Source organism: Phodopus roborovskii, unplaced genomic scaffold (assembly GCF_943737965.1).
Source record: "Phodopus roborovskii unplaced genomic scaffold, PHOROB, whole genome shotgun sequence".
NCBI lineage: Eukaryota > Metazoa > Chordata > Mammalia > Rodentia > Cricetidae > Phodopus > Phodopus roborovskii.
The window spans coordinates 13,996,764-14,010,926 of NW_026126409.1; the positions used below are offsets into that span (position 1 = coordinate 13,996,764).

Here is a 14,163-nt window from a genome sequence, read left to right on the forward strand (position 1 = left end):
CAGCACTGTTTATCCCACTTACATTTCTCTTTGCAAACTCATCACGAGTCCTCCTTTGCCTCTATGAATTTTAACATTCCTTCGAGTTCTTAGATTAATTGAAACAAAATCCATACAGGTGGAAGGCTTGACAGAAGGTTCACTGTATGAATTCAAAATTGCTGCCATCAACCTGGCTGGGATCGGGCAGCCATCGGATCCCAGTGAGCATTTCAAGTGTGAGGCTTGGACAGCGCCAGAACCTGGTGAGACAGCCGTCCCCCACAGGCCTCCCTACATCAGCAGGGCTGGCTCGAGGGGCACCCATGGCAGGCTTTTGTCTGCCACTCAGTTGTCACCTACTTCCCAGTGAGGAGGTGGCCATTCACATGATGGAGGCTGTGGCAAGAGCTGCATGCAGCAGTGAGCCTGGACCGATGCAGTTGAACATAGCCGGGGAAGGGGCTTCGAGTACAGAGTGGGAGGCGGTGCATGGAAGGAGCCACTAGCCCTGGCCACAGAGAGGGAGTGTCCCAGAGTCCACAATGTGCAGCTGGCACCTGACATGTGACCCAGATGTGGCTGTGGCCACTGGCTCCTAAGGGGCCAAAAGAATATGAGGGCAAAAGTGAAGGTGTAGAAATTAAGATTCACCAGGCCCTCTCCTTCCTTCCTTCCTTCCTTCCTTCCTTCCTTCCTTCCTTCCTTCCTCCTTCCTCCTTCCTTCCTTTCTTCCTTTCTTCCTCCTTCCTCCTTCCTTCCTTCCTTCCTTCCTTCCTTCCTTCCTCCTTCCTCCTTCCTTCCTTCCTTCCTTTCTTCCTCCTTCCTCCTTCCTTCCTTCCTTCCTTCCTTCCTTCCTCCTTCCTCCTTCCTTCCTTCCTTCCTTTCTTCCTCCTTCCTCCTTCCTTCCTTCCTTCCTTCCTTTCTTCCTTTCTTCCTCCTTCCTTCCTTCCTTCTTCCTTCCTTCCTTCCTTCCTTCCTTCCTCCTTTCCTCTTTCCATCCCTCCCTCCCTCTCTTCTTTCTTCCCTTCACTCTCTTCCTTTCCTCCTTCCCCTCTTCCTTTCTTCTTGCTGTCTTACACAGCCCCTCCCTTACTCTCTCTCTCTCTCCTCATTTTCATTAATTTAAGTTGGGCCCATTAGTTGGGCTCTTCAGAACACCCCCCCATTTCTCTTCCTCCTCCCCTGCCTCATTGTCCCCCTTTCATTGCCCCCAGGGGTGAATCCAGGGATTTTAGCAGCTAGGTAAGCCTTCTATCAGGGAGCTACATCTGCAGCCCTTTTCTTAAAAAAAAAATCGACTTTATATTAAAAATTCAGAAATAAAAAGAAACCGCACACTGAAATTAACTGGACCCACAGTCTGTAGGCATTCTGAACTTGTGGAGTTTCACCTTGGGTTTTATTATTTTGCTCTCAAATATATTTTAATACACTTATGTCCCCAAAATAAGAAAAAGTCTATGACAGAGTTAGAACTGGGAAGGTATTAATTTTATATTCTTATATTCTCTCTCATAACTCGTGTCCATTGCCAAGCTTTTATTTTGAGAGGAGATTTTATTAAGTTTCCAAGCTATCTTACGCTTACTCTGAGGCAGAAACTTTAGCTTTTAATACTCCTGCCTTGGCTTCCTGAGTAGCCAGGATTGCAGGTCTGCACCACCAGGCCCAGCTCCAGAATCTTCTTGAACGCTTCATACAAACAAACTGCTTTAACAGCACACATCTGAAACAGTGTGATCTAATTAAGATGAAGTTGGGCAACATCGCCTCTCTCCCCTTGCTCCTAAGAACTCCTCTGGGAGTGGGGACTCAGTCCCAGACTCTTGCGACTCTGTTAAATATGTTAACATGTCGGGAGATTTGTAGCAGTGACAACAACCCCTCCTGTTCCTGCACATTTTCTCTCTGCTCATGTGCTGGCCTGAGAGAGTGACATGCACTGTGAATTACTTAGTTCATACTCAGGATCACCCAGGTGCCTGATGGAGGGGATAGAAGATGGATTCTCTTTCCAGCCCGTGTCTGGAACCTTCTAGAGAGAGTCATATGTGAATGTGGAGAGGGCACATGTGATGTCTGTAGAGGGAAGCCCTTGCCAAGGCAGCAGGGACTGGTTAGAGTGGTGGTGGTGTGCCTGGCCTCTGCCCAGGAGACAGAGTCACATAAATGATGGTGGTGGAAGGCCCTGCCCAGGAGACAGGGTCACATGAGTGGTGGGGTAGGAGGTCCCTGCCCAGGCTGCAGGGTCATTGCAGTGGTGATGATAGTAGTTAGATTTGGCTAAGTTGGCTGGCTGAGATTTAGTGACTTTTCAGGTCCCGCCTACGACCTGACGTTCTGCGAGGTCCGAGACACTTCTCTGGTCATGCTGTGGAAAGCCCCGGTGTACTCGGGCAGCAGTCCTGTGTCTGGATATTTTGTGGATTTTAAGGAAGAGGATTCGGGGGAGTGGAAGACCACCAGCGAGGCAGCAACTCCAAATCGCTATTTAAAGGTAACGTCACCGCTTTCACATTCGTGTTTTTGATTCTTTAGCAAACTGGCCCAAAGTCTCTAGGTGAGAGATGCCATGGAGACGACCACTGTAGCACATTCCACCTTCAGGTCTACAGAGCAAGTGAAGGAAGCTCCAGCAGAGGGCAGCAAAGCGCCTTGAGGAGGGAGTGCTGTCCTCACAAATTCACTGTCAGAAAGCTGTGTGGATTTGCTCATTCCTTCCCTGACCAGCACTGTAGCCTACCAAGCTTCCATTATAGGTTATAGGACCATGACCCTTGTATGCAGAGGCCCTTTCCATGACTTAGGCAAGGATAATGACATCTAACTATGTGCCTCGATCTCAAGCCCAACATTTGCTTTACCTAGTTCCTATGATTGCTAGTAGTAATTATCTTGAGTGAATATTGCTAATAATAATTGCTTATATAGTTGATAAGCAGCACACACACACATATACAGGCATGTATGAACATGCACACCCTCATCCACACATCTGTGCTAATACATGTGTACATACACAATGCTGTACTCACCTGACACACATGCATGTATATTAACACAGACATCTACCTATATACACACACTCATACTTTCACACATGTACATATACAGTTGTACTAACATGCATACATGTTCATCTGCACCCATTTGTATATACACTTGCATGTACACATTCTATTATACAGATATGGGCACCTTCACACTTTTATACACCTGTACTCACACACATGCACATATACACACACAGAAGCCCAAGCATGGATATGCACATCTGCACTCTCATACCTGCATACATATGCAGAAGTACACACATGAACTCATGTACACATACCTTCACTGTCACAGATATACACCTGTATACATGCACTCATACACATGCACTTGTATGCACACATGTACATATATACATATTTGCACTTACACAATACACATAATTTCATACCAGCACACACATGTCAGCACACATGTACCGTACTTACACTATTACATACTTGCACACATGAACACATACTTTTATACCTGTACCCACATGCATGCCCATATACACACATGCAAACTTGAACTCACCTACCCATGTACACGTATGCACACAGATGTGTGACTGTGCCCATATATATACACACATGCATATTCACAACATCCCACACATGCATACCAGCATTCTCTCTCTCTTTCTCTCTTTCTCTCTTTCTCTCTTTCTCTCTCTCTCTTTCACACACACACACACACATATATATATACATACATACATACATGCATACATACATACATACATATATATATTGCCATATTCACTTATACACCTGCACACCTATACTCAGGGTCAGGGTCGCACACTCACACAAATGTGCAATGCAAATTAGTTCACCTTTATTTTCCAAGCATTTAACTTTAACACTTGCAGTTTTCTGGTCACTGGGTCAGTGTGCCAGTGCCTTTGAGTTCCTGGCCTGCATCATCTGATGTTTACCTTTCCTGACCCAGGGGTCCTTTCTTGATGTGGTTAGACAGAAGCCTGTGCACCCTTCTGTCAAGGCACCGAAGCATACTGATGGCAGCACAGGCAGCAGTCTGCTTTGCAGAACAGATACACAGTGGAAAGCAGTCTCCTTTGAGTAAATGGTTACCTTAGAGTCCAGACACAGTGTGCATACATGTGAAAAGAGACTGGTTTGATTATGGTATGTCTAAAGGACGATCTTAACGGCCAGAAAACACAGTGTAAACAGCATCTGGTCCTGGAGAACTGTGCTAAATACCATCGCCAGGTTGCAGCCTTGTCAATAGATTTGATTCTGCATTTCAGTGTTCAGAGGAATGAATGAATGCAGGCAAACACACACCCGTTCATTCCTTTGGTGAGCTTGAGCACTGTCTGCCCGGCACATGTTTCTTCTGTCATTTTAAGGTGTGTGACCTGCAGCAAGGCAAGACCTATGTATTCAGAGTTCGAGCCGTGAATGCCAGTGGACCAGGGAAGCCGTCAGACACATCGGAGCCTGTGCTTGTGGAGGCCCGGCCAGGTGAGCCCCACCTCTCACAGAAGATGTCACTCCACAATGGGACCTTGAGGGGAGCTCTCATGCTCTGCATGTATGTGTATGCATGGATGGAAGCATACTTAAAAATGCACGAATATGTGCCCTGCCATTTTAAAGTTTTGAAAAGTTCTTTGATAATTTCATGTGTGTATAATATAATGCATTTTGACTATATACACCCCATCACCTGTTTACCCCTTCCTAACTGAACTCTTTTTTTCTTCCCCACAAGCTCCCCAAGCATGTTTTAAGCAGAATTTGATTGTCAGAAGAAGTTAGGCTGCATCCAGGGTTTGTGTCTGCTCTAAGCCCTTGAGCATGCCATCATCTGCTGGTGTGGAGAAGTTGTTCTAGGAGTAGCAAACAATGTCCAAGGGGGACAATTGTTTATACAGCTCTTGCTGTGTGACCAGAAGGCTATAAAGCTATTGGCCATTTTCGTGGCTGCAATGGACTCCTTTGAGGCGATCTTACAAAGAGGCATCTCTGGGGCTAAAAACCAACTCACAAGATACACAGGTTGGTTTTGTGCCTGGATTCAGGGAGGTGATGGAGCCAAGAGCTGAGACCTCCATGGTCTACTCGTGGGCCTCCTGATCTCCTCTGTTTTTGCTTTCCTTTTTTCTTTTTCTTTTTGAAATCTTCCTGGTAACCCAGGAATGTCTATATTAATGACTAGTTTCACTCACCAGCAGGGCTTAACTTTGCCTTTGTTTGCCAACCCCACCACCATAACCACCACCGGCAATAATACAGCTTCCTCTTTCTTCTACCCTTCCTCTCCCTCTTTCTTTTTTCCCCATAAAGATTTGTTTTTATTTTATGTGTATGAGTGTTTAGCTGTGCATGTGACTGGTACTCTCGGTAGCCTTCTAAGAGGGCATCAGATTCCTTTGAACTGAGTTACAGGTGGTTGTGAACTGCCATGTGGGTACTGGGAATCAAATCTGGCTCCTCTGAAAGAGCAGCAAATGCATTCACTGGCTGATCCATCTCTCCACCCCACCCCTGGCTTCTAAGAGTTGTATTCTGAATGTCTGCTGTCAGGCCAACTGTTCACCTTAGTCAACACATACCAGACAAATAGCAGCCCTTATTCCCTAGAGGACACAGAATAACGGATGTGGAGAAGGAAGATGCGGAGGTAATACGGGGTAGTGTAAGCACGACTGTCCAGGTTATGGCCTGGGGGGTGACAGGTCAGTCTGAGAGGCAGTCCAGGGGTTTCAGAAGTGCTGGACAGGAAGCTAGCAGAAGTTAGAAGTTTAATGATATAAATGGCATCAGCACAGCTAGCAGCTGGCCTTGTTGACCAGCTCCCTGACTTGCTCTCTGAAGCCTCTCTGGCCAATCTTGGATAGACATTAAATAAAACTGATGATGCAGCCAGTGTCAAACAAGCTTCCACCTGTCCTGTGTCACCCCCTGTCTCTAGAAAAGGAATCTTGGGGACACAGTGTTCCTGAGGATCCCCTGCTTCCTCCCATCCCTCACAGGCACAAAGGAGATCAGCGCTGGTGTGGATGATGAGGGCAACATCTACCTTGGGTTTGACTGCCAAGAAATGACAGATGCCTCCCAGTTCACCTGGTGCAAGGCCTATGAAGAGATTGCCGATGAGGAGCGGTTTGAGGTTCACACTGAGGGTGATCAGTAAGTTTCTGGGAAGCCAGCGGTTGTGAACCTTTGGCTTCTGCAGGCAGAAGCGACTAATGCTCACCTTTCTTTTTACTTTCAGCTCAAAGCTGTACCTTAAGAATCCAGATAAAGTAGACATAGGGACATATTCTGTGTCTGTAAGCGACACGGATGGTGTGTCCTCCAGCTTCGTTTTGGATGAGGAAGGTAACATTTTCTTGATACAGGCTTGTCTTCTTGGCTCTGTCACACTTTCAGAGTTTGACTCTAATACAGAGAAAACACATTTGATCATGAAGAAGGCTGGGCATGGGGTTTTCTCATGAGCCACGATTTCTTCAGAAATTTAGCAAATCTAAACTAAAGGACTTCTCACTGCCTCTTTCTGTCTTGAAAAGTATCACATGGGGGAAACAGAAATCTTTGCAAGAACTTCACTGCCTCAATAAGGGCTCACTCCCACCTAATATACAGATCATAGAGGGGTCAATTTATAACACATGAACTTGGGGAGATGCCTATATCCCACACACCGTGGGAAGGGAGAACAGGTGAACATCTGGGAGGAGGGTGTTGGTGACATGTTGTTGGCCCCACAAGATTGCAGATCTAGTTCAGTTTGGTTAACTTTTAACAAATTCAGACAAGCTGAACAAGACTCACCTGGGAAGAGCAGAGGATGGGTGTTGCCTCTCTTTAAGATGCATGGAGAAAGGACTTTGTAGCCTGCCTCTTTGCACACACAAGAGGTGGTGGTGTGTTCCTCTGCATGGCAGTTCACACAGGGCATCCTGCCTTACAGCTTTATATAGATGTATAGGGTGAAGCTTCTGCCATGCTTTATGTAATTGGTGACCAAGCAAGACCTCAGGAATCCAAGCATAGTTCATTTGATTTATGCACCTCCCTGCTGGGAACGGAGTTCATCATGGTCAAGTCAAGGGTCAGATGAAGTTTGCTTTTGATTGGGAAGAATGATATGAATGCTCTCATATTTCCATGACATGTATGAATTCTAACTGTGTGAGGGAAAGGAGGAAGAAGAGGAAAGAAATGGAGAGACATCTTGGAACTTCAGCCTTTCTGTCTTTGCTCGGGGTTTCCCCTGGAGCCATGCATTCTGCTTTTGCCCCATTGCAATTTGCCACAATGAGGGTTTTCTTGAATAAGAGAACTTCACTTTATCTGAACAAGACAAAAGGAAATCTTGAAAGGGGGAAAGAAACCCACTAGCCTTAGCATGTTCCCAGGAGCAGGCTAGCTGCAGGAAGTGACTCCTGTGTTAGAGAGAGAAGTCATCCCCAGAGTTGTCCCTTTATACACTTTCTGAAGATTATCCCAGATTTCCAGAGTACCTGCCTTGCCTAGTCCCACACTCCCATGTCTCACCCTCAACTGTCCTTTTAGTAAGTGGGCTTCATGGTGAGGACCCTGACTGGGGCAGACTGCTAATGTGTTAAAAGCTAAAGCACCTTCTCTGTTCTTACGTTTATTTTGTGTCCACAGAGTAAATCTTGGTGATATGTAATTGGCCTTGATGTTTGTTTTAGTTAAGTTTTCTACTGGTGTGAAGAGACACCTTGACCATGGAAACTCTTATAAAGGAAAAAAATAAGATGGAATAGCTTACAGTTCAGAGGTTTAGTCCTTTATCATTCGTGGTGGGGATCATGGCAGCGTGCAGCAGACATGGTGCTGGAGAAGGAGCTCAGAGTTCTGCATCTTGATCTTCAGGCAACAGGAAGTGGCCTGAGACACTGGGTGTGACTTGAGCATGTATGAGACCTCAAAGCCTACCTCCAGAGCAACACACTTCCTCCACAAGGCCACAACTGCTCCAGCAAATCCACACACCTTCTATAGTGCCACTCTCTACAGGTCAAGTTTTCAAATACACGAGTCTATGGGAGCTATTCCTATTTAAACCACTACAATGTTGTTTACAGACTTCTGAATGCACAGGTCAAAGCTGATGAAGTGTTTTCTCCCCTTACTTTTAGAACTTGAACGTTTGATGACATTGAGCAATGAAATAAAGAACCCCAGTAAGTAATCCCCCTGCCTTCTAATAACCCACTTATAATGACCCACTTAGGAAAAATGCCAGTTTATGTTGTAGAAACTTGCCTGTTTGTTCCTAATCCAAGTTGTCTAGAAAAAGGCATCTCAAAGAGTCACTGCTCAACCTCTGACCATGTCCAGAGAGGTTTAAGGAACTCATCAAACAGGAGGCTTTTCACATGATGTTTGCCTCTTGCTTTCATGATCCTGGGCAATACTCCATGACTCACCTTCTTGAAATGGTTAGGAACTAGGATTGGTGCTGCATTCTGATCTTCAGCTGTTCATCTGAGGTCAACCTGCTCACCACTAACTTTTGATTTCTTTTCCACCTGTAGCAATTCCTCTGAAGTCTGAATTAGCTTATGAGATTTTTGATAAGGGTCAGGTCCGATTCTGGCTCCAGGCAGAGCACCTTTCACCTGATGCCAGCTTCCGGTTTGTTATCAATGACAGAGAAGTCTCTGACAGTGAGGTGAGTCCTTAGATGTGAGCTGTGGCTGGAGCAGAAGGGCCTGGAATTGCTGGGCTGGGAATAAGCTAACGTTTAGAGAAATCTGAGGTTATTTGGAAGGTTCTCAGAGTCAGTGTTTTATATTCACCCCCACTCTTTTCAAGTTCCAGAAACAGGAACTTGTTTCTGGAGTTCAGAAGGTTGACCAGATGGCTTGAGGTTGTAGTTCTCACAGTGCTCAGAGGTTCAATCTTGGTTTGATATATCTTAGGCTGACTTTAAAATCCAAATGTATTAAAAAATGAGGAACTATATTTTAGAGACTGGGAGTTTGGGTTTAAGAAAATGTTCAGGATAAAAGGGGATTGTCTTGATGAATTAGTTTCTTTCTTTCTGATTATGGTTCTTAAACCTTGTCATTTTGCTCTTTTCTGGGAAATGGTTCCCTATGTTCCTTCCTCTGACAGCTCTAGGTAGAAAAGAAGTCTCTGTGGCACTTGATTCTCTCAGGTTTTTGCCTTGGTGTACTGTATCTGATCTGAATAGAGAAAGGGGTAGGGTTCTCATAAATGTTTATTATGATGATATATAAGCACTTGGCTTTGTTCTACTTTGTGTGTATGTATATATTCACTTTGTGTGTATGAGGTGGTGCATCATGCATGACACATGTGGGTATTTTTTGTCAGGCATCTTTTCCTTTTTTTATTAAAGTAGTATCTTTCATTAGCCTGGAATTTAATCAAATAGGCCAGCCTAGTTGGTCTATAAGCTTATAGAGATCTACCTGTCTGCCTCCAATTTTTCTATCTCTGGACATGTGCTACCATGTTGAGCTTTTTATATGGGTTCTGGGATCCAAACTCCCATTATTTCATGAGTCAATGAGTCATCTTTTTTTATTATATAAAAATAATCTTTAAGTTACTACAGTTCTCATTTTTCACTGTGGAACATTTGAGAAGTCCTTGCCTATGTTTAAATAATGTTTACCCTTGTCTAATTTATAGCATTCTGGGGAACCCAGTCATAAGACAACCTACTTTTTAATGGGGTCTTTTTATTGGGGAGTGGGTTAGGTGAGTTATTTATTGATATGCACTTAGCCACTTACTCCTAAATTCCGCATTCAGGTGTCCATCACACACATATCAACCAGGGGCTGGAAATGAGAGCCCACCCATGTTTGTGGGCAGCCCACTCTTTTTCTGTGAACTTTACTATCTGCTCTGAGTCTGGTCTTTATGTTTGGTGGTATTGACAAAATAGGGCTAGATGAAGTCTATAATACAGAAATATTGGGATGTCAGGATCAAGTGGTGTTTTAAATCGCATGATCTAGTCAGTCTGCCCCATGCAGGCCATGACATGCTTTAAGAAAAAGTAGAGTGCAGGTAGATTTTGTGGGTTGCAAATAGCCAAGTGAATGCATATTGGGTAGGGGGCAGCACTGCCTGATCAAGGTAATTAGGGGCATTTTCTCCAAGTGGAGATCACACTAGGAAAAGAAGTGGAATGTGGAGTAATTGCACATTATTCCTTGAACATTTTTTGATTATCATTCCCTACCTGCCACAGACAGCAACAGTGCTGCTCCAGAGCTAATCTTTTGGAGAAGGAGGGTACCATTTCACTTCTTTAATTAGCAGCCCACAGGTGACTTTCACATTATAGACTAATGCTGTTTTGTGAAAGTCACATAAAACCCTGTATTTATGGGGCTCGTAAAATCACAGAACTTCATCTTGGTGCATCAAGATGCCTAATTATTTCCTAAAGCCTTCTCAGATGCTGTGGTGAGGGATCAGAGGAAGCTGGAGAGCTTACTGTGTCATTAAGCTTCTGGTTGGTGGTCTCCCACAGTTCTGGGACTGATAGTGAAATGGTAGTGGTATCGTCAAGCAACTTGAAAGTTGCTGTTGATATGCAAATCTCATCATTTGAAACTAGACAGATCTGCAAGGACCAGGGCAGGGGCAGCTCGCTGGCCTCTTCTTCCACTCTGATATGGTGGTGACCCATTTCAGGATGAGGACACAGTGCTTCCCCACAGTTCCTGTCATTAACCTGTTCCAGAAGGTTCTACTGCAAGACTAGTCTGCACGCTTGTGGCCCTTCATCGTGGCCTTTGTTGAGCACATAGATAAACCTGTCTCCTCTTCTGGCTCCCTTTGAAAATACACAGTGATGTGACTCAAGTACAGAACTTGTGACTGACATATTTAAAAGCGTATTTGAATTTCTTACTAATTTTTTTTTGTATGTTTATTGGAGATGAAAGCCCAGAGAGTAGGCTGGTGGGTGTTTACAGTTCCAGAGGTTGTAGTTCATAGTTATGCACTGGGAAATGTCCTGTCTCTCTTCCCTTCCCCAGGGACAGAGGTGTGTTTTGGTTTTTGGTTCACCCAGATGTACAGTTGATAACTTTCCTTCTGAGTTCCTTTGTGTCTCCCAGTTCCTTTAGATGTAATATCTGATATGCCCTAGTTAGTCTTTTGTTGCTGTGAGGAGACACCATGGCCAAGGCAACTCTTGCAAAAGAAAGCATTTAATTGGGGCTTATTTACAGTTTTAGAGGATGAGTCAGTGATCATCATGGCAGGAAGCAGACAGGAATAATAACACTGGAACAATAGCTGAAAGATAATGGGTGGGGAATAAGATTCACTGGGACACCGTAGAGAAAGCTTTATTTACTGAACCGCAGGAAGGCAGCTGGCAGAGAGAGAGAGAGAGAGAGAGAGAGAGAGAGAGAGAGAGAGAAAGAGAGAGAGAGAGAGAGAGAGAGAGAGAGAGAGAGAGAGAGGGAGAGAGAGAGAACTCACATGGTGTGGACTTTTGTAACACTTCCTCTGACAAGTCCATCCCTCCTAATCCTTCCCAAACGGTTTCACTCCCAAATAATTAAGCATTTAAATATATGAGCCTATTGAGGGCCATTCTCATGCAAACACCCGCATGGTGTAACTGCAGTGTGGAGAAGCAGTTTCATCGCATCATTCTCTGTGTCTTTGATGGGTTCCAGACACACAGAATCAAATGTGACAAATCGACGGGCATGATTGAGATGGTCATGGATCGGTTTACTATAGAAAATGAAGGCACCTACACTGTGCAGATTCAAGATGGGAAAGCCAAGAACCAATCTTCACTGGTGCTCATTGGAGATGGTATGCCACAGCAAACATCTTCACATGCCCGCAAAGCATAATTGAAAGAAAATCCCTTTAAGGGAGAGGTATTTCATCTCTCTATTTTTTCTTGAACAGCATTCAGGACTGTCCTAGAAGAGGCTGAATTTCAAAGGAAGGAATTCCTCAGGAAACAAGGTAGGTGCTCACATGGCAGCACAAGGTGCAGACTTTGTAATGTGTCTCTGCATCTCACAGCTGACCCTGAAGACATGAAGAAGGAGCAAACGTTCCACCATCATTTTAGCTGTGGACGTTAGGAGGTGCTTCTGTCTTTTAGCTCCCAAGGGGTTTCTTGCCCATATTCGTTCTTGCTTCTAACCTTGGCTAACCCTGGATATATGTTCATTATTTCCTGATACTATCCTTATCAGGGTAGTGATCTATCCAACCAGCCTCTGCACCAATGGCTGATTAGTCCCTGTCCCCTGCCCCTTGATAATTCCTCTCAACACCTTTCTTTTCATGTTCCCCTGCCTGCCACATGTTGATAACCTCACACAGAAGTGGTGGGAGCTCAGGTTAGCCAAATTCCCTGCCTACCTCAGCCCAGTATAGCCTTCTGGACAAGTCAGGTGGACTTCTCTGGATACCATCACAGAGTCCAGACCACAACTTATTGGTCTTGCTTTTCCAACATGTTTAAATATATATATATATATATATATATATATATATATATATATATATTGAATTGAAATAGTGCCACATCACCTACTGCCCTCCCTCTCCTTCTGCCGGAGTCTCCCAGGTACCTTCCTACTTAACCTCCCCAACACCTGATTAAACTCTAGCCTTATAAAATCTATTAATTTGGAAAAAATCAGTACATAAGTCTCAAGCCTGCTTTATTTTTATAATGTTGTATTGAATAAAAAATAGTTTTATTAGGATTTGGCTTACTCCATGTTTATTTCAATAGAAATGATTGAGAATTTTGAAAAAAGATACCTGAATCCATCTCTGATCCATAATAGCAAGCATCTCCAAAGTTGTGAGGTCACATGGTCTGTCTCTGCCTCAACTCTACTAATTCTCTTACTTTAAAGATGTTGTCACTGTGTTGCTCAGTGTTTAGTCAGATTCATAGCCTGGGGAAGATAATGTGATGAGCTGGACAGTATAAATATCTAAAGAGCAAATGACCCTATGTGCAGTAAGGAGGGGGACTGTGTTCTCCCACTAGGAATAGGGGGCTCAAGATATAGTTAGGGCTAAGGCAAGCTGGCTTTGTAATATGAGACATTCCCTGGCTTTACAGAGCATAGCAAGTTCCTCCAGCTTTTATGTTTATATATCAAAATACAACAGAAATACATTAAAATACTGAAATAGCTACATTAGCCTTATGCATCTGTACATGTAAATTCTTATTTTAGAACTTCCTCCTTTCCCCACAGGCCCTCATTTTGCTGAATATTTGCACTGGGATGTCACAGAAGACTGTGAAGTTCGGCTTATCTGTAAGGTGAGAGACCCAATGGTTCTCCTTCTTGTTCCGTGCAGGAAGTCTGATTAGGGAGCAGTCATGGAGACTGAAGAGGGTGGTCTAGGGTTAGGTGCAAATAGACATGTGACTTCAGGGTCTAGTGAACCCTGTAGACTTAGATGGTAAGCACCCATTCTCCCTTCTTCACCAAGCATTAGTTTTTGTGACATTAAAGGAAGATTTAAGGGGGAAGCATACTAAAGCATTGACTTAGAATGTTAGCAGTGACTCCATGAGAAGACGTTTCATGAGGAAATGCACCTGCCATCCTGTCCACTTGACACCATCAGGGACTAAAAAATACATTTGGGGAACAGGTTCTTAAGTTTTGCATTAATAAGTCAGCAAAGAAGCTTCTTTTTTCTTTCCTTCCTTTCTTTTTCCTTTTCCAGCTAGGGTTTTTCGGTAGTTTTGGAGCCTGTCCTGGAACTCACTCTATAGACCAGGCTGGTCCTAAACTCACACAGATCCGCTTGCCTCTGCCTTCCATTAAAGATGTGCACCACCACCACCTGGTTTTAATTAACAAATCTTTAATTTTTTGAGTACCTGCCTTAAATCTGTCACTGTGGAAGAGCTGAGATAAATAATATTAGTGCATTATTTTTGTTCTTAATCTGCTTAGAAATTACTTAAAGCCCAAGTAGGAAGATTAAAATAAGCAAGCTATTTCAGAAAGGTGGGGCTTCATGTGTCAGAATAGTCCAGGTCCAGGGGTGAGACCAAGAGCAGGAACTTAATGACATCTTCAACCACCATCAGAAGACAGAGCCAATGTTATGTGCACTTTGCACAGTAAGAAGC

General features: G+C 44.1%; 1 protein-coding gene across 1 annotated transcript in view; it reads left to right on the forward strand.

The window, feature by feature from the left end:
* Positions 1-14,163, forward strand: part of Myom2 (myomesin 2) — a 70,824-nt gene that overhangs the window by 44,391 nt on the left and 12,270 nt on the right. Inside the window, exons 19-28 of the mRNA XM_051182079.1 lie at positions 119-245; positions 2,301-2,479; positions 4,394-4,508; positions 6,023-6,179; positions 6,265-6,371; positions 8,165-8,209; positions 8,564-8,700; positions 11,705-11,849; positions 11,949-12,008; positions 13,271-13,338. Coding sequence (XP_051038036.1) covers positions 119-245; positions 2,301-2,479; positions 4,394-4,508; positions 6,023-6,179; positions 6,265-6,371; positions 8,165-8,209; positions 8,564-8,700; positions 11,705-11,849; positions 11,949-12,008; positions 13,271-13,338 — 1,140 coding nt within the window. The remainder of the gene's footprint in view (positions 1-118; positions 246-2,300; positions 2,480-4,393; positions 4,509-6,022; positions 6,180-6,264; positions 6,372-8,164; positions 8,210-8,563; positions 8,701-11,704; positions 11,850-11,948; positions 12,009-13,270; positions 13,339-14,163) is intronic.